The sequence below is a fragment of the Chiloscyllium plagiosum genome, chromosome 39 (genome assembly GCF_004010195.1).
Source record: "Chiloscyllium plagiosum isolate BGI_BamShark_2017 chromosome 39, ASM401019v2, whole genome shotgun sequence".
In the NCBI taxonomy this organism is placed as follows: Eukaryota; Metazoa; Chordata; class Chondrichthyes; order Orectolobiformes; family Hemiscylliidae; genus Chiloscyllium; species Chiloscyllium plagiosum.
Window position 1 is genome coordinate 22,899,794 of NC_057748.1, and position 21,409 is coordinate 22,921,202.

Genomic DNA, 21,409 nt, shown 5'->3' on the forward strand with positions numbered 1-21,409 from the left:
CCTCCAAGTTGCTGGGCCTGGGTCAGGAGAAGATATCTGTTGTCAAAGACGTTAAAAGGTAAGGAACCATAACAAATGGAATTCTTTTGTTTAAAAATAGCACAGGAAAAGGAAGTAAAGTAGAGAAGACGAGCTCCAGGTTCCTGCACTGAGGAGCCCTTATACTGCACTGCTATTCTACCATTATCTTGGAATTTGGAAGCAATAAACGGCATAGACACCCAACATCAGTAACCCAGTAATCATTTATTTCTTATTTACAAATAGCTAACATGATAAAAAGTTTGTACACACAGACCAATGATTGAAGAAAAGTCAAGGAAGACAAAGAATAAAACTCAATTATCTGGAAATTCAAACTGGGAGAAGGCATGTGGATGATATTGAATCTGCTGAATCCTACAGGACTTGCACTGCATACCAACGCAACAAGTGACTTGTTGCTAGAACCACTTTCAGCTGGGAATGAGGGGTTTTGGAATAATATGGCATTTCCAGGAATCAGTGAAATGCTGTGACAGTTGTCACAAAATTCATTTTGTAATTTTTCTACCTAATTACACAGTAATTTTGCATTTAGATCGGCACATTTTCCCAGTTGTTGAGGTCTTTGCTAATGGTCAGCAGCCCTTACTGGCAAACAAGGCTGCAAGAGGCTCAGGAGATGGACATTTTTGGGACTTGGGTAGACGGATATTCTTTGCATTCCATAAGATGCATACGTCGCCTTCTTATGGTTTGTCCTTAGTTGTGGCCTCATTGTACCCTGCAGTTCAGACAATATTCTGCAGCCTGGGTGGGCAATAAATGAGCCTTTTGTTCTTTAATTGTCTGTCAGTGGCAGCATCTCTGCACCTTCTCCCCCCCCAGCTGTAGGTTCATGTAAATACACTGGACCATCTGGTAAAACCTGCTTATTGGATCAATCTTTCAGGACACAGGAGATAGCTATTTCCAGACACACTCCTTCAGAAAGCACTAATAATTGCTTCATTAGGAAATCAACCTTCCCATGCTAAAGCAACCAAACTAAAAGAGAGCGCAACCCTGATTGTTAAAAGCACACGGGCATCCAGAAATGGTAAATAAATATAGTTATGGCAGCTTTTAACTGCCTTAGAGTATTTCATTACATTAAAATGCGCTACATTGTCAATTTGATCCCTTGCAACATCTGGTAGTTGTGGCTAGCATCTGTTTGAATTGATCCAGTTTTGAGCACTGCAGATGGTCTATATTATTGGAACATGTAGGACATTGGGGAACTGCATTCATCATCATTTCTACATGCTGAGATCTGTCACCAAGAATGACAAAGTGACACGGGTGTGCCCTTTGCTGTCTTCTAGGCTCAGTATATTTACTGCTCTCCTGGTAAAGAACATCGAGCGGTCTACAGGACAGGCTGGAGGATTTTAGTCCAAGAGGCACTGCCTCATGTTTGGTTTATTCATTCAAACATTTGTTATTGAGCTGTATCAAAGCCCAAACTCTGGCCTTCACAAAAATAAGGACTAGAATCAAGGGAGTGATGAGACACTTAAAATACCTTTTCTAAAGGGTGGACTCCCTTAGCAGGAAAGGAAAGGCTACAGCACAGGTCAACTCACCAAATGAAATCAGGATAGCAAAGACCCCCAAGCATGTTAATGAGCATTATGGAAGAGCTGAGTGCTAGTTTTGGTGTGGACAGAGGGAATAGGGCATGGAATGTGAGGGGTTCAGGGGAATATTTACAGGATTATAATGAATTATTGTTTCATTGTGGTTTGAGTGCAAGGCAGGACTTTGCCAGGACTGATTTAGATTGGGGGATCACAATGTCAACAGGCACCTGTAGAGTCACATGCTCATGGAGATTTGGCGTTGAGTGTTTTCATTGGAGGAGAGGAGTTATTAACCATCAATATCCCAGCTGAAGAGATGATGCTTCACCAGCATGTCCTGGACTCCATCTTTTAGAGGCTTCTTCTCTTTGTCCTAAGCAGAAAAAAAAAGCTGTTGTGGTCAGATGGTATTGCTCAATTAAACAGAGCTTCCTCTTATTCAGTGTTCACGGTCTCTTCCCCAGTCTTACTGCAACTAAGAAGAAACATAGAGATCATCCTTCCCTAGCCACAGCCACACAGAACTTTATAAGACTATTACTCCCACATACACATTCCACAAGATACAAACTCTGCCCCACACACACCTCTCCCATCTGAGGTATCACTATCCTATTGAACTTCTCTATATACAGAAACCTCACTTAGGCCAACCCCATCAGCACCTTACACACATCCCAACTTCCCTCGCATACAGACCATATCACACCATAAACATTGCACCCTTCGTAATTTCACTCCCTCCACCAGTGAATGTACATGCAAACAGAAACAGAAACATCACTATTACCAGATCCTTCCCCATCCTCCACTTCCATAAACACAGACAGAACCACTTGACTGTAAATGGCACACACCCTCAACACACTGAACAGGCTCCAAACTGTGCTTACGCACATCGAGCAGAGGTCAAACATCAGGCATACACTCCAGTGAAGTGGGCACTGAACTTCCTGTCAGGCTTCAATGTCCAGTGGAGTGGACACTGGATCACTGTCAGCTTGTAATTTCCATTGGGTCCCTATAAAGGTATATTGTCAAGAAAATAGAGCCTGGGTACCCACAGAGATAAAATGTCTAATGAACTGTATGCCAGCTTACTGTGGTGATGTAAGGTCCAGTGGAATGGACACCAATTTACTGTAGCGAGGTAGGAACGGGAGTAGGCCGTTCAGCCCATCAAGACAACTGTGTCAGTGCCTTTTACATAGCCTATCTCCTTAACCCTTTATACCATTGATAATACAAATTTGTCAACCTCTACTTTAAATATACTCAAAGACAGAGCTTCCACAGGCCCCTGCGATAGTAATTTTCAAATTTTAATGAGAAAATCTCTCGCTGTTTGAAACTGTGAAGAATACAAGCCCAATTTTTCTTCATTGGGCAGCCCCACCATTCTGTGAACAGGTCAAGTGAACCTTTGTTACACTCCCTCTATGGCAATAGGAAAGATGGCAGGGATAACCTGGCCCATGATTACCTACCTGTCCTTCCTCCCTTGCTGCCCCTTCTTCAACCTCTCCTGCTCACACCTCTAGGGACTGAGACCTGAACACCACTCTTCCGGTCTTCTGGCTGCTCTTAACAGGGCCAAGCACAGCCTATAAACTGCCTGCCCATCAACCAGAGCTCCTGTTGTTGCAACTACGGTGAGATTTTCATAAAACTCCCTGTCCTCCCCATTCCAGTGTTAATATAAACTCCAGTCCATTGTTTTTATAACCCCTGCCCAGTAATTTTATGCCACCCCACAGTTCAGTAATATCATAACACCCTACCAGTCCAGTGATCCTCTTTTTATTAACACCTCGAGAGCCCAGTGTTTTATAAAATAACCCCCACCCAAGTTGTGTTTTTTTTTTAAATACCCTCTGTCCAATAATTTTATTAAGCCCTCCCAGCCCAGTAATCTATAAACTACTCACCAACCAATTCGGTGATTTTATAAACTCCACCAACCAAGTCTAATTTGTTTTGATATAAACTCTCCCCAACCCCCAGCTTAGAGATTTTTACAACACCCCCCCCAGTGTAGTGATTTCACAGTCACAAACTGAGGATGACAAGGACAATAGCAGCAATTGCACAGTCCTTCCCGTTTATTCCCCTTCCTCCACTTTCACACAACATGAGCAGCTGACCAGCACCAAGCTGTTTGTCTGCACTCCACCGCTGGCAATCTAAGGCCAAACAGCAGTGCCTGGCCTCCCCTCCCCTCACTATTGGACCTTGCGTTGCTTTGCCTGTGTGGTAGCCGGTGTGCAATGGTTTCCTCACATTAAAAGAACTGTATAGGAACCTTCCACATCCTCAGGATGAAGTTTGGGACCCTTATGAACTGTCCCATCAGTGACAGACTGGAACGCCACACCGCCATCATTGCCCGGAACTCAGGCGCTATGTTATTGACATTGCTGCCGTGAGTGAAATCCGGTGGGGGGGGGGGGGGCAGGGGAAGGACAGCTCAGAGAGCAAGGTGGGGGCTATACCTTTCTCTGGAAAGGCAAGGCTGAAGGAGAGCACTGCATCCATTGTGTTGGCTTTGCTGTCAAAAATGAACTGATGAATCAACTTAAAGACTCCCTTTGCAGAACAAGCGAGTACCTCATGACAGTCCTAATCCCCCTTGCTGGGAACCAGTATGTCATGCGATTCTGCATATGCATCAATGCTTGATGCAGAAGATGAGGACAAGAAGGAATTCTAATCCAGCTTTGACGAATCTCTCTCACTGGCCCCTGCTGCAGACAAACTAATCTTCCTCAGCGAAAGTGCAGACCCTTGGGGCGATGTAATCGGGTAAGAGAGAGGAGGGAAGCAAAACTCCAATGGCACCCTTCTCCTGACCAAATGCTGTGAACACAATCTCCTCATTACTACCAGACTGTCCCACCAAAGTGACAAATACAAGACAATGTGGCAACACCCGAGATCCAGTCACTGGCATCTCCTTGACTACGTCATCATCAGAGTAAGGGATCGGAGAGGCATTATCGCTGGACTGTTAATCCAGAGACCCAGGTAATGCTCTGGGGACCCAGGTTCAAATCCCGCCATGGCAGATGGTGGAATTTGAATTCAATGAATATCTGAAATTAAGAGGCTAACAATGACCATGAATCCATTGTTGATTGTTGGAAAAACTTCGTGAGAAAGTGAGGACTGCAGATGCTGGAGATCAGAGCTGAAAATGTGTTGCTGGAAAAGCGCAGCAGGTCAGGCAGCATCCAAGGAGCAGGAGAATCGACGTTTCGGGCATAAGCCTGATTCCTGGAAAAACTTGTCTGGGTCACTAATGCCCTTCAGGGAAGGAAACTGCCATTCTAACCTGGTCTGGCCTACATGTGACTGCAGACCCACAGCCATATGGTTGACTCTCAACTGCACTCTGGACAATTACGGATGGACAATAAATGCTGGCCCAGCCAGCGATGCCCTCATCCTGTGAATTAATAAAAAAAAAGTTCAAAATATCCACGCCATGGCAGGAGATTTGACTGCTGTATGGACCATTGCCTGATCAGAGCCAGGATCAACATAAATATAGCCTCTCCACAGCAGAGACAACAGAAGCAATGCCGCAAAAAGTTCAAAGACCGGGAAAAAATAGTGTCATACAACCAACTCCTCTCCACACAACTCGTGACCCTCAGTGACACTGAGTTGCGGGATTCCAACAGTCTCTGGTCTATCCCTAAGACTGCCATGGCCAATGCCTGCAAAACTCCAGTCGGTCACTCAACCAGGAAACACCAAAACTGGTTTGATGAGAATGATCATGAGATCCAAGAACTATTAAACCGTGTAATTTCTGCGTGTAAAACAGTAACTGCACTAGGAACAGAAATGAAAGACCTACGGGTGACTGATGGCAGAGGTCCAAATCCATATCCCTGATATAATGAACAGGTAGTGGATGGAGAAAGCACTGGAGGCCCGAGTGGCCGAGAACAATGACATGCAGGGTTTCTTCTGGGCTGTCAACGCCAGCTATGGACTAAACCCTCAAGGTTGAAACTTTATTGCTGGAACAGCACAGCAGGTCAGGCAGCATCCAGGGAACAGGAGATTCGACGTTTCGGGCACAGGCCCTTCTTCAGGAACCCTCAAGGCCCCACCCACTGCTGGTCAAGGACAGAGTGACTCTTATCAAAGATAAAGAAGCCATCAAAAACCCAAAAAAAGCCATCAAAAGTGAGGGGAGTACTTTAGAGACCTCCTCAACTAGGACTCTGTTGTTGATCCAAGCGCCCTTGAATGCATCCCACAGCATACTACACACCATGAGCTCAGCAACACCCCAGGCTTACACAAAGTGGAGAAGGCCATCTGCCAGCTTAAGAACAACAAGGCTGCTGGAGCAGACCGTATCACTGCCATGGCATTGAAGCAAGGGGCAAAGAGCTCCTGCTGCAGCTCCACGCCTTTGTCTGCCTTATCTAGAAGGAGAAGAGTATCCTGGCAGAGCTCCAAGACAACAGAGTCATGAGTATTTTCAAAAAAGGGAACAGGTCTCACTGTGGTAATTACAGGGGAATCCCCTCGCTGTTAACCGTTGGAAAAGTCATCGTGAGGGTCCTACTCAACCGTCTCGTCCCTGTGGCTGAGGAACTTCTCCTCCGAACCATAGTGTGGCTGCCTGCCACAAAGGGGCACAACGGACATGATTTTCACCACACGATAGTTACAGGTGAAATACAGAGAAAAGAACCTGTACATGGCCGCCTTTGACATCATTATTGGGGAAGAATAGAGCGTCCTTGGATCCATCACTGGCCCATTGCTCATTCGGAATAGTGCCAGGCAGGGCTGTGTCATTGCCCCAACACTGTTCTCGATCTACCTCGCTACAATGCTTCCCCTCATTGCTGACAAGCTCCCTGCTGGAGTGGAGCTAACTTACACAAACTGCGGGAAATTATTAAATCTCCGTCGCCTTCAAACAAAACCAAAATCACCCCAACCAGTGTCATCGAGCTGCAGGATGCAGATGATTCTAGGAGGTGCGCAACCACTGAGGACATACTCCAGACCAGTGTCAGCATCTTTACAGAGGCATGTGAGGGTATGGGTCTCCCTCTGAATATCCACAAGACCAAGGTCCTCCATCAACCCATTTATCCCTACTCTCTGTTTTCTGTTGAACAGCCCAATTATTAAATCCATACCAGTAGACTATCTCCGATCCCATATACTTTAATTTTGCTTCCCAACTTGTTATCAAAAGCTTTCAGAAAGTTTAAATATACTTCATCCATCAACTTTCGTTTGTTGATTTTGTTAGTAACATTTTCAAAAAAATTTCAAGTTTCTCAAATATGATTCTCCCCTTGCAAAATCCATGCTGACTATCCCAGATTATTTTTATCCAACTGTCCATTTATCATGTCCTTATTGAAAGATTCTTGCATTTTCTGTATTACTGATATGAGGCTGACAAATCTGAAATTCCCTGTTTTTTCCCCTTGCTCCTTGATCTTGAGGGCATTAGCAATGAGGAAAAGTTCAAAAGACGGAAGTTGAGAGGACACTTGAGAGGTCTACGCAATTATGAGAGGCACAGATCGGGTAGATAGTCAGAGACTTTTACCCAGGGTTGAAGTTTCAATTACAAGGGGGCAAAGGTTCAAGGTGAGAGGAGGAAGGTTTCAGGGAATGTGCGAGGGACGTTTTTCACGCAAAGAGTAGTAGGAGCCTGGAATGCCACAGTCAGAAGACGTGGTGGAAACAGGCACATGGGTGACATTTAACAGGCATCTGGATGGTTACATGAATAGGGAGGGAATAAAGGGATACAGACCAAATAAAGGCAGAAAGCTTGTTTTTTACTTTAGTTAGGGCATGATGATTGGCACAGGCTTGGAGGGCCGAAGGGCCTGTTCCTGTGCAGTACTTCTCTTTTGCTTTTTGTAAAACAATGGGTGACATTTACAAGCATCCAAGCTTCAGAAACCATTCCAGAATCTATGGTATTTTGGAAAATTATTACCAATGCATGCCTGTAGCCATCTCTTTCAACATTCCGGTATGTAGACCATCAAGTCCCAGGAACATTTGACCATCTAGCTCCACTAATTTCACCAGTAGTGGAATGCATTCAGGTAAAGTGCCCTTAAGTTTTGTATCTTTGGTATTATTCTGTATTTGAGACATACCTGGTGCCTTCCCTTTGTTTCTTACCTCACTTGTAGCTTTTTGTACTCCCGCTACCAGCTTAACTGCCTTCCAATTTGGGTTACCCCACAAATTCCTATCCCCTTGACAAGCAAGTTTAAGCAAACCAAAATAGCACTAGCAAATCCTTCTGTGAGGATATTAATCCCAGCCTAATAAAATGTAATCTGTCCAATTTATACAGAGATCCATCTGCTCCAGAACTGGTCCCAGTGCCTCAGAATTCGGATGGCTTCCATCCAACACCAGCTCTCTAGCCAATTAATCAATCCTCCTGCTCTTATGATCATTAGCACATGGTGCTGGGCGTAATCCCATGATAACCGTTTGAGGTCCTGCTTTTTAATTTCCTTCCATATCTCCCTGAATGCCTCTTTCAGGAACTCATCCCTCATTGTAATGTCTAGTGAAGTGGATATTGGCTCAATGTAAGGTGTAATATCCAGTGGAGTGGACACTTGCATATTGTAGAGATGTAATGTCAAGTGGAGTGGATGGAGTATCTTTAGGGGTGTAATGCCTAGTGGAATGGGGACTGGCTCATTGTCTGGGTGCAACCTCCATGGGATTGAAACATGGCACCTTCAACATGGTTCGTTCTTTACCTCTTTCCTAATGGGCAGTTCCCAATCCTGAGAAAGGCTGAATGCAAACCTGGATAAAATCCTGTAACACAGAATGAGAAAATTCATTTACCATCGATATTATACTGTAGAACAAGAGATATGCTGCTTGTGACGTGAGTGAGTGCTAAAACGTTGAAGAGAATATAATCACAGTGAAAGTGTAATTCTCTTCATTAATCAAGTTCTCTAATCTCAGGGCACGCTCACTAAACTGCCTCACAGCGTCAGAGACCCGGGTTCAATTCCCGCCTCAGGCGACTGACTGTGTGGAGTTTGCATGTTCTCCCCGTGTCTGCGTGGGTTTCCTCCGGGTGCTCCGGTTTCCTCCCACAGTCACAAAGATGTGCAGGGTCATGTGAATTGGCCATGCTAAATTGCCCGTAGTGTTAGGTAAGGGGTAAATGTAGGGGTATGGGTGGGTTTCGCTTCGGCGGGTCGGTGTGGACTTGTTGGGCCGAAGGGCCTGTTTCCACACTGTAATCTAATCTAATCTAATCTAATCAAATCTAATCTAAACATTTTCCAGATATGTTCCAACACCAATGTCACAGATACTCATCATATGGGCCCACTGATAAACTCTGTAGTAAAGTCAGCAACAGATAGAGGGGAACTTTCTTTACTTGCTCACAGATGTTGGTATGGCTAGGTCAGCATTTATTACCCAACCTTAAATGCCCAGAGGGTAGATAAACAGTCAACCACATTGCTGTGGGTCTAGAGTCACGTATAGTTCAGACTGGGTAAGGTCAGTAGATTTTCTTCCTGAAAAAAAAGATTGTGTTTTTACGACAATTGGATGGCCACAATATTTATTTTATTCCAGATTTTTGTTGGATTCAAATTCAACTATTTGCCATAATGTGATACAAGCCACATTCCCAGACCATTAGCCTGGGCTTCTGGATTATGTCAAGAGTCATTTTCACTACACCACAGCTTCTCCATTTGACTGGTACAGGTGACGAGTATCAAGCATAATCCCCTCCTGGATGAGGTGGGGAGAATGGCAGAAGGCATCTTTTGTGAAGTGGAATGGGGGTACATCGATGGTGGGTGTCATTGCAAACTTTCAGGAACAAGACATTAGCATGGACTCCCAGAGGAGCAACAATAAGACAAAAGAAACTGACTTCAGTTGAAAGAAGTGATTAGCAATACAGGAACTATTCCTGCACAGCAACATCATTCAGACCAGTTTCTCACCTCAATTCACACTTGATTTGGACCCAGCCAGGACTACGGAGGAACGACCACGGCTGATACCATTTCTCCACTGTCTGTATACTTGAACAGAGAACCTCCAGCCATAGTGGCAGAACCTGCTCACTGTAAGGAGCATCGAAGAATAGTATTCATGACAAGCACAATGGAATCCAAAATAATGATAACACACATTACTAACGTCACAAACGTAAGAGCAATGAATAAAAGGAATACAATGAGCACTTTGGGCAGAGAGGGTGGCAGTGAGAAGTGACTGAGGAGGGTTCTGGGAGAAGCCGGTTTGCTCACCATGACTCAAAAAGGAATTGTGGAAGAATCTTCAGACAAGGTCCTGATTACATTATGAGTTCAAAAATGATTTGCTGCACAGTAGGGCTCCTGACTGGTGAATATTAATCAGGTGACTTTCTTTCCTCACATTCAATTCAGAGCCTTACAGTTTTAGAATAGTTGAAATTTGACTGTAGTGCAGGGTAGAGTACATGACTGTTTTATGGTGGATAATGTATTTAGAAAGCCTCTTAGTTGGTAAGCAATAACTGTATATTTAAGTAACTAGATAAGATCTATTCATTTACTTATTTAATTTCTAACTGAGTAGTTACTAGAGGGTTAGAAATGGCAATTCATTCGCTTCTCCTGCAAGATGTGGGAGATCAAGGACCTCTCGAATGGCCATGTGGATTGGTTGGATCAGCAGATGCACACACTGCTGATGCCCTAACCCCAATCTTTCCGAGTTCCCTGAATTCAGGAGTTGTACCTCTGGATTAGGAACCAGCTGTGCCTCTGGACTGCTCACGTCACTCTGCTCTTTCAGGAAGGTAAGAGAGGGAAACCAGGAAATTACAAACGAGCTCGCCTAACATCTGTGATGGGGAAATTGTTAGACACTATATTCAAGGATAGGGTAACTGAACACCTTGAAAGATTTCAGTCAGTCAGGGAGATTCAGCATGGATTCATGAAGGGTCATGTTTGACAAACCTCAGTTGTTTGAAGAGGTGGCAAAGGTAAGTCCAAGGATGTGGCTTATGTGGACTTCCAGAAGGCTTTTGATTATGTCCCATACAAAAGACTGGTGGAAGAGCTAGGTGGAAGCCCATGGAATTGAAGGCAAATTACTGACATGGATCGGAAATTTGTTGAGTGGCATAAAACAGGGATTTGGAAGAATGGGTAAGTAGTTAAATTGGCAGGATGTGACTGGTGTGATCCCACAGGGATCTGTGTTGGAGCCTCAATTATTCACAATATTCATTAATGACTTAGATAGGTGGTATAACAAGTTAACAATTGAAATTTGCTGACAATTCAAAATTAGGCAGGATTGTACACAGTGTTGACAGCAGCATAAAATTACAACATGACATTGACAGATTAGTGAATGAGCAAAGTAGTGGCAGATGGATTTTAATATAAGCATATGGGAGATTATTGAGTTTAGACCGAGAAAGAATAGATCAGAGTATTTTTTAGAAGGCATAAAAATAAATACAATGAATATCTAACGAGATTTCGGAAGCAAGTGCATAGCTTTTTAATCTCCGACAAGCAAGTGCAGAAAATAGTCAAGGAGGCTAATCCAAATGCTGGCCTTTGTATCTAAAGGGCTAGAATATGGGGATCCAGATGTTATGCTGCAGTTATACAAAACCCAGGTTAGACTCTACTGAGAGTACTGAAAGTAACGCTGGGCACCAGACATTAAGAAGGATGTTTTGACCCTGGAGGGAATTCAATATAGGTTTATGAGGATGACACCTATACTTTAGAGGTTAAGTTACAAGGGAGGGATTAGACAAATTAGGACTTTCCTCTCGAGAACAGAAGAGTAAGTGGTGATCTAATCAAGGTCTTTGGGATACTAAGAGGGAACATCAGTGTAAATAAGGATAAACTAATTCCACTGATTGAGATTCTAGAACTAGGGCATAGTCGAAGAATTAGCACCAGGCCATTCAAGGGAGATGTAAGAAAACACTTCTATATGCTAAAGAGTAGTGTATATTTGGAACTCTCTTCTTTAAATGATGGTCAATGCTAATTCAATTGTTAAATTTAAATCTGAGATAGACAATTTTATTAAGCAAGGGTATTAAGGGATATGGGTCCAAGGCAGACATATGGGGTTAGGCACAGACCAGCTACTGAATGGCAGAGCAGGCTCAATGGGCTGAATGGTGTACTCCAATTCCTGTCATCCTCTAAGAAAGTCAGGGCGCTGCACACAGAATAGTACTCTGGACATCAGGTGATGAAGGAGCGTCGCTCCGAAAGCTAGTGTGCTTCCAATTAAACCTGTTGGACTACAACCTGGTGTTGTGTGATTTTTAACTTTGGACACAGGAAGGCAGGGATGATGGAAACTGAGTTCCACAGATTGGAGCATTAACCCAAGAGTAACTTTAGATAACAGACAAAAGACATGAAAGACAAGCCATCTCCAAATAAAGCTCTCTTGTACATTTGTTAAAAAGCTACAAAACAATATCATTCATTGAAGGGGCAGGGTACTGGAATTACTGTCACTGCAGTTATCGGAACAGATGCAAACTGACCATAAGATGTAAGAGCAAAAGTAAGCCATTCACAACCCATCTGTACTGCTATTTAACAAAATCATGCCTGATGTGATAATGCACTTTCTCCCCATGATTCTCTTGCAGATTAGAAATCTGTCCATCTCAGCCTTGAATATACTTAGTGACTCAGCCTTTACAGTGAATAATTCCAGATTCACCATTATCTAAGAGAAGAAATTCTTCCTCATTTCTGTTTTAAATAAACAACCACTTGTTATGAGATTATGCCTTCTGATCCTGGACTCTTCCATAAGGGGAAACATTATCTATGCACTGACCCTGTCAAGTCCCTTAAGAATCTTGCATGTTTCAGTAAGGTTGCCTCTCATTCTCCTGAGTTCCAACAAGTGTTAGGACAAAAACAAAATAAAGGCTGAAGCACTGAGGGAGCACTGCACTCTCAAGAGGTGCTGGACACTCAGTTAAAACATTAAAAGGTGGTGTGTGTCTCAATGGTTAGCACTACTGCTTAGCAGTGCCAGGGACCAGGGCTCAATTCCAGCAATGGACTTCTGTATGTGTGGAGTTTGCACAACGTCTGCTCGAGTTTCCTCCCACAGTCCAAACATGCGCAGGTTAGGGTGGATAGCCCATGCTAAATTGCCCATAATGTCCAGGGATGTGTAGGTTAGGTGGATTAGCCATGAGAAATGCAGGGTGACAGGGATAGGGAAGAGAGATGCTCTTCGGAGAGTCGGTGTGGATTTGTCTGTTTCTACACCATAGGGATTTTGTAAAACTGAGGCCCTATTTGCTTGTGCAGGTGTATGTGAAACAGCCTATGTCACTATTGATCCTGGCTACTATCTAATCTTTCATCAATATCAGTAAAATATAGAGTCATTGAAACCCTACAGTGCAGATTTGGTTCTAGTCTCTGTCAACCCTCCAAAGACATTCTACCAGACCCTCATTCCTATCCCTGTTACTCTACATTTACCATGGCTAATCTATCTAACCTGCATATCCCTGGACACTAACAGGCAATTTAACACTGCCAATCCACCTAATCTGCATATTTTTGAATGGTAGAAAGAAATTACAGCTCCTGGCGGAAACCTATGCTGACACAGGGAAAATGTGCAAACCCTACGCAGACAGTCACCCAAGGCTGGAATCGAACCTAGGTCCCTCATGCTGTGAGCAGCAGTGCGAACCAGGTTTCATCACAGTGCCATTTTTGAAATCTTATAGTTTGCAAACTGGCTGTTACTGGTGCGAAGGTAGAAGACAGAGGGTGATGGTGGAGTGTTGTTTTTCAGACTAGAGGTCTGTGACCAGTGGAGTGCCACAAGGATCGGTGCTGGGTCGATTACTTTTCATCATTTATATCAATGACTTTGGATGTGAATGTAGGAGGTATCGCTAGTAGGTTGGCAGATGACACCAAAATTGGAGGGGTAGTGGACAGCAAAGAAGGTTACCTCAGAGTACAACAGGATCTTGATCAGATGGGCTGAAGAATGGCAGAGGGGGTTTAATTTAGATAAATGTGAGGTGCTGCATTTTGGAAAAGCAAATCATAGCAAGACTTATAACTTAATGATAAAATCCTAAGGAGTGTTGCTGAACAAAGAGACCTTGGAGTGCAGGTTCATAGTTCCCTGAAAGTAGAATCATAGGTAGATAGGATAGTGAAGAAGGCGTTTGGTATGCTTTTGTTTTTGGTCAGAGTATTGAGTACAGGAGTTGGGAAGTCATGTTGCAGCTATACAGGACATTGGTTAAGCCACTGTTGGAATATTGCATGTAATTCTGGTCTCCTTCCTATTGGAAGGATGTTGTGAAACTTGAAAGGGTTCAGAAAAGATTTACAAGGATTTTGCCAGGGTTGGAGGATTTGAGCTATAGGCTGATAGGCTGGGGCTGTTTTCCCTGGAGCGTCGGAGGTTAAGGGGTGACCTTATAGAGGTTTATAAAATCATGAGAGGCATGGTTAGGATAAATAGACAAAGTATTTTCCCTGGGTTAGGGGGCTCCAGAACTAGAAAGCATAGGTTTAGGGTGAGTGGGGAAAGATATAAAAGGGACCTAAGTGGCAACTTTTCCACACAGAGGGTGGTGTGTGTACGGAATGAGCTGCCAGAGGAAGTGGAGGAGGCCTGGTACGACTGTAGCATTTAAAAGGCATCTGGATGGGCATATGAATAGGAAGGGTTTAGTGGGAGATGGGCCAAGTGCTGGCAAATGGGACTAGATTAGGTTAGGATATCTGCTCGGCATGGACAAGTTGGACTGAAGAGTCTGTTTCAGTGCTGTACATCTCTGAGACTCAATGACTCTACAGCTGAACAATAATGTACTCTCAGTGATAATGTTCTCTCAATGATGATTACTTACATCTAAATGGCCTCAGACTTTCCTTGATTATAACCTGTGGCCTTAAATGGATGGTGCAATTTTGACATATTGTTACCTCAACATCAGAATATTCAACATTCATCCTGGTTACACAAGGAATCCTCAGATTTAATGGCAATAACTAAATGTACTTATGGGGCATGCCACACTAGTCTGATCTCATTTTTAAAGCCTAACAGCAATTCCATTTTTTGATTAATTTCCTACAACCAGAATTTCCTCATCTCCTTAAGTTTGTTTTCCAATCGAACTGTTCCTTGCAGCCTTTTTATAGGATCTAGTTTATTGATGTTCCTTGTTAATTTACATTCCAAAATACATTTGCCCAACTTTTTTGTTTGAGTCTGAATATCTTATTTAGGTTGGAACTCCAAGCTGATACACCCAACCCTGATCCATGCATTCATCATCATTTGGACACAAAGGCATAGCATTGAAGATAATCACTTACTTTAATCCCACACACACCAGTGACCGAAATTTCACATCCATCTGTGCATGTGCAGCATCGTGACTCATGTTCACTGACTGGACAGCCTGAAAGAAGGGAAACCGAATTTAGTATAAAGACAAGATGTTGGAGATACTCAGCAGATCATCTGTGAAGACAGAATGATAGTATACTACCTTAGGAATATAAGGCAGGAGTATGTCATTCAGACCCTTCAGCCTGTTCCACCATTCAATGAGATCATGGCTCATCATAGCTCATATTCCTTAATACCTTTACTTGACATTTAAAATTCATGGGCGGCACAGTGGCTAACACTGCTGCCTCACAGTGCCAGGAACCTGGGTTCGCTTCCATCTTCGGGCAACTGCCTGCATGAAATGTGCTCATTCTCCCTGTGCGTGCGTGGGTTTCCTCCGGGTGCTCCAGTTTCCTCCCACAGTACAAAGATATGCAGGTTAGGGTGGATTGGCCATGCTAAACTGCCCATAGTGTTCAGGGATGTGTAGGTTAGGTGCATTAGGCAGAGGTAATAACCCAACAAAACCTTTCCCTGCACTTGTAGCCATTGGTACAACTGAATGGCTTGCCAGTTCATTTCCGAGGGGAATTGAGAGTCAACCACATTGCTGTGCATCTGGAATCAAATGTACGCCTGACTGGGGAGAACTGCAGATTTCCTTCACTGAAGAACATTAGTGTATTAGAGAATTAGGAGGGACCCACTGCAATTCAGTTAATAGTTACTCAGGAAAAGTTATACAATTAAAAACTGAACTTAATTCCTGGCTTAAGTATTAATCTAACACAAAACCTGCCATACATACCCTCCCCTATACAACTATATTTGCTCCACATCCATAACACCACAGACTCCGACCTGCTGCCCTCCTGTTCACCTGGAAACCATAATCCACCCGTGGCCACCCCAATGCCCCTTACACTGATTCGATTTGATTTATTGTTGTCACACGTGCCTAAGTACAGTGAAAAGTTTTATTTTGTGAGCAGTGCAGGCATATCATAGCAAACAAGGACGTACAGCAAATAGGGTGCTTAGACAGAGTGAGACATACAAGATTACAGCCTACTGCTGAAATGGCCTGATACCTCATTCCCCAACCCAGCAATTCTTGCCCATCCTTAATTTCCCTGGATAAGGTAGTGATGAGCTGCATTCTTGAAATAGTGCAGAGTATATGGGGTCAGGATGCCCACAATATTGTTAGGAATGAAATTCCAGGATTTTGACCCAGTGAGGTGAATGAACGGCATTATATTCTAAGTCAGGATGGTGCGTGACTGCAGGGAGAACTGGTGGAGTTCCCATGTATCTGCTGCCATTGTTCTTCTGAGTGTGAAACATCGTGGGATTAGAAGGTGCTATCAGAGGAGCTTTGGTGAATGACTGCAGAGCATCTTGTAGATGGCACACAGTGTTACTACTATGAATCAAAGATGGAAGGCATGGATATTGTGGGTAGCAGATGTGATGCCAAATTAATGCTGCTTTGTCCTGGATAGTGTCAAGCTTCTTGAGTGTTATTGGAACTGCACTCATCCAAGCAAACGGTGAGTATTCCGTCACACTTCTGACCTGTGCCTTCTAGATAATGGATAGGCTTTGGGGAGTCAGGAGCTGATACTGGTAATGTCACTTGAGTAGTACTCCAGAACCCCAGGCTAATGTATATGGTACACGGGCCGAAATCACATCATGGCAGATGGTGGGATTTGAACTCATAACAAGTTGCAATAAAATGTTACACTAATGGCAATAATGTAACCACTCTTATCAGATTCCACAAATGAATAAAAAAATGATTCCCAACTTCAGACCTGCTCTTGTTACTTATTTGTTCATTTTCCACCCTGGCTCTAGGATTCTTCCACTGCCCCTAAAGTATTTCTCCACTCAGTCCCAGCCACAGTGCTTAGCTTTCATTCAGTTTGCACATAGATTTGATCCCACTTCAGTACTCATCCTTATCTCCCCTGTCAACCCCTCAACTTAGCACCTTCTCCACTAGCTTTGTTACTCACTTTCAACTCCTTCATTCCCACTGCCCAACTCACTCTTATCCCTGACCTGCATGATGTCCCACCCCACTTAAATAGTCCCCTCTCCTGTGCCGTATTGCGCTCCCACTTCATGATTGACTTCCTCCATCCCACATTGCCCTTCATCATTCACATTCTGCATTTCTTATCTACCATTACTCCTCTAGTGACTCCATTGTTTCCGTCCCCCATCCCGTATTCCTACTACTACTCTATCACTCACTCTGTACAGAAGTTCCTCGGGAGTCAGCACCTTCCCATCTTCATCCAACCTGTAAAAACGAATCAACATTAATTAGTGGAGTTGAGCATCCAATTACATTAAAATGTCACGAATTGTCTAACCCTTGTACAATCAATAGAGCGAGGAGAAGGGTTAAGCCATCTAGCATCAACCCTCTTACACTTTTCAGTAAGATTGAGGATGATTTTCTTGTTGCTTTAATTCCACGTTGCTTTAATCCTGCCTGATCTCCATAACAAAAATCTCTCTAATGCTTCCCTGAATATATTCAATGACTCAGCCTTCACCACACTCCATGGAAAAAAAATTCCAAAGATTAATGACCCTCCTCACCTCCAACTTAAATAGGAGGCCCCTATTTTAAACATGTGCCCCCTTGTGCCCCATATTCCCCAATGAGTGGAAACATCCCATCAGTATCTATTTGTCAATTGCCCACTGAATGTCAGATATTTCAATAAGGATATAGCTGCATGACTCTGTAATATCCTGATGCCAATGTCCCCATTAAACTCTCAAGATTGTACATCATGGCATTAGACAAAGCATAGGTAAATCACTTCAAATAACTTTGCTTAATATGATTCCATTTTAACATGTTTGTTTTTTAGGATCTGTTACCTCAAATTATGTGGGTATTTTCAACTCAACGTCACTGATTTCCCTGCACATCTCCTTCCCAGCCTTCCTTCCGCAGTTACCTATACCTGCCATTGTTTCCTATCTTTGACTCCCTCCACAATTGCACACCTTTGCCTTGCAGCATGCCACACCATTAACCCCGGAACTATCCTCCTTGATTTATCTATTTAAGTGCTTCCTCCCCCGACTGTATTTCTGAACTCATATGGAAGGGCTTTATCTCATGGCAGAAGTTGGTTGAAGCATGAACTCTGCAGCATCCCACACCACCTAACTCCCTGCACTTACTAACCTCTGCCATAAATGGAGTGTGATCAATCTAAAAAGACAGATATTATTTAAACAGATTTTTAAAAATCATGTGCCGGATAGGAGGTACATTATGTTGCATTTCTTTTGTTCTACAAGACGCGCAGTTAAATGCAGCCACATGAAGATACCTACAGTAGAGATACAGATCACATGATTATGGCAAGCCAACCATTAACTGAGGGTACACTGATTCATCTATTTATATAGCACAGATTTGGTCCTTCAGCCGATCGAGTCTGCACCGACATAACTAATCGCAATTTCCCTGCACTTGTCCCATATCCTTGAATGTCATGATAGTTGAAGTGCTCATCCAAATATTTTTAAAGTTTGTAGGGTTTCCAGCCTCCACTACTTTCCGAGGCAGTGTATTGCAGATTCACACCACCCACTGAGTGAATAAGTTTTGTTTTCTGAAATCCCCTCTGAATCGCCTGCTCCTTACCCTAAAACTATGCCCTCTCAACCAAGGGGAACAGTTACTCTCTTCATCCTGTCCATACCCTTCATAATCCTTTACATCTCAGTCATGCCTCCCTTCAGTCTTTGCTTTAAAGAAAACAATCCAAACCAGTTTAGACTCTCTTTAAATTCAAATTCTTCCTCCCAGGCAACATTCTGGTGAACCTCCTCTGTACCTCTTCTAGTGTTATAACGTTATTCAGGAACGTTCTTCCTGAAGTGTGGTAACTAAAAACCGTGCACAGTATTCCAGTTGTGGCCTGACCAACACTCTGTACAACTCCAACACGACCTCCTTGCTCTAATACTCTGTGGAACAACTAATGGAAGCAGGCACTCCATCTGCCTTCTTAACAGCAATAACATTAGCAAATTTGCTGATGATACAAAGCTGGGTGGCAAGGTGAAATGTGCTGAGGATGTTAGGAGATTACAGGGTGACCTGGACAGGTTAGGTGAGTGGGCAGATACATGGCAGATGCAGTTTAATATGGATAAATGTATGGTTATCCACTTTGGTAGCAAGAACAGGAAGGCAGATTACTACCTCAATGGAATCAATTTAGGTAAAGGGGCAGTACAGAGAGATCTGGGTGTTCCTGTACAGCAGTCAATGAAGGTAAACATGCAGGTACAGCAGGTAGTGAAGAAGGCTAATAGCATGCTGGCCTTCATAACAACAGGGACTGAGTATAGAAGCAAAGAGGTTCTTCTGCAGCTGTACAGGCAGGAAACATGTTTCCGCTGATGGGTGAGTACCGAACCTGAGGACACAGCTTAAAAATACGGGGTAGATCATTTAGGACAGAGATGAGGAGAAACTTGTTCACCCAGAGAGTGGTGGCTGTGTGGAATGCTCTGCCCCAGAGGGCAGTGGAGGCCCAGTCTCTGGATTCATTTAAGAAAGAGTTGGATAGAGCTCTCAAAGATAGTGGAATCAAGGGTTATGGAGATAAGGCAGGAAGAGGATACTGATTAGGAATGATCAGCCATGATCATATTGAATGGTGGTGCAGGCTCGAAGGGCTGAATGGCCTACTCCTGCACCTATTGTCTATTGTCATTGTCTATCATATTCACATGCTCTGACTATTTCAAGGACCTGTGAATAATTACCCCAAGATTCCCCATGTTCCTCTAAGATACCCAGTGACCTGCCATTCATTAAATACTCCCTCAACTGGTTTCTTCCAAAATGCATCATCTCACACTAATCAGAGCTAAATACCATTTGCCACTGGTCTGCCTACCTGACCAACCCATCCATTTCTTCCTGCAGCCTATAATCATCTTCAATCAATTTTGATGTTGTCTCCAAATTTGCTGAAGAATCCCCCTCCCCTCCAACATTTTTATCTATATCATTTATGTATAGAACACACAATAGGGGTCCCAAGTACTGATCCTTGTGGTGCACCTCTGTACAGCAGCCTCCAGTCACTACCCTTTGTGTCCTATTACTAAGCCAGTTTCTGATCCATCTCTCCAAGCTTCCCTCAATTCCATGCCATTTAATCATCTCAATTAGTCTCCCATGTGGGACCTTGTCAAAAGCTTTGCTAACATCATTATAAACTACATTAACTGAACTTCCCTCATCTACACATCAGATCACAATTTCAAAAAGTTCTAACAAATTTACTTAGGCATGACGTCCCCCTGCCAAAACCATTCTGACTATCCCTGATTAATCCATGCTCTTCCAGGTGTTTATTAATTCGCTTCTTCAGAATTTTCTCCAATAGTTCCCCTACCACTGACATGAGACTCACCGGTCTTTAATTTCCTGGTTCATCTCTACCACCCTTCCTGAAAAGTGGAACCAGATTAACTAACCTCCAGTCCTCTGGCATTTCCCATGTGGCCGGAGAGGAATAAAAAATTTATGTTAAGAGCACCTACAGTTTCCTGCCTCTCCTCCACCAGCAGCCTGGGATGCAATTCATTCGGGCCAGGGGACTTGTCTGTTTTTTAAAGCCCAACAGAACCTCTAATACCTCCCCATTTCCCATGTCAAGACGTACAAGTCCCTCACAGTCCCCTTTTCTGAATTCTATAGCTATGTTCTCCTTTTCTAGAGTGAAGACTAAAGATAAGTATTCACTAAACACCCTTCCAATACCCTCCAGCTTCCACACAGGTGGGCCCTAATCTTTCCTTGGTTAACCTCTTCCCTTTTATAAAATACTTTAGGATTTTCCCTAATCCTGTTGGCAAATCCTCTCTCATACCCCCTTTTGTTCTTCTAATTGTTTTCTTAAGTTCTCTCCTCCAGGGCTGCACTGAGTTGCAGCCTTTGGACTTGCTGAAAGCTCCTCTCTTCTTCAATCAGTCCTGAATCGTCCTAGACATCCAGGGTTCTCTGAATTTAATGCTCCTACATTTCCCTCAAAAGGGTACATGTTGGACCTGTATCTCCCCAACTTTCTGAATATCCCTCATTGCTCTGCTGTAGACTTACCCTGTTCCCAGTCAACTCTTGCCAGATTCAGCTTTATTTTAATAAAATCTGACTTCCCCTAATTCAAAGCCATATTTTGCAAGTCACCTTTTTTCTTCAACTGGAGGAATTTGAAATGTTCCCCAACTACCAGGTTTCTTTCTCCAGTGGTTAGCACTGCTGCCTCACAGCGCCAGAGACCCGGGTTCAATTC

General features: G+C 43.4%; 1 protein-coding gene across 2 annotated transcripts in view; it reads right to left on the minus strand.

Annotated features, from left to right (window-relative positions):
• Window positions 1-226: 226 nt before the first annotated feature.
• sgsm3 (small G protein signaling modulator 3) overlaps window positions 227-21,409 on the minus strand; it is a 186,135-nt gene continuing 164,952 nt past the window's right edge. For both annotated transcript variants that reach the window (XM_043680029.1, XM_043680030.1), the window contains 5 exons: window positions 17,319-17,367; window positions 15,035-15,120; window positions 9,617-9,739; window positions 8,390-8,450; window positions 227-1,980 (listed from right to left, as the gene is read on the minus strand). In XM_043680029.1, the coding sequence (XP_043535964.1) occupies window positions 1,897-1,980; window positions 8,390-8,450; window positions 9,617-9,739; window positions 15,035-15,120; window positions 17,319-17,367 (403 nt within the window). In that variant the 3' untranslated portion in view covers window positions 227-1,896. The remainder of the gene's footprint in view (window positions 1,981-8,389; window positions 8,451-9,616; window positions 9,740-15,034; window positions 15,121-17,318; window positions 17,368-21,409) is intronic.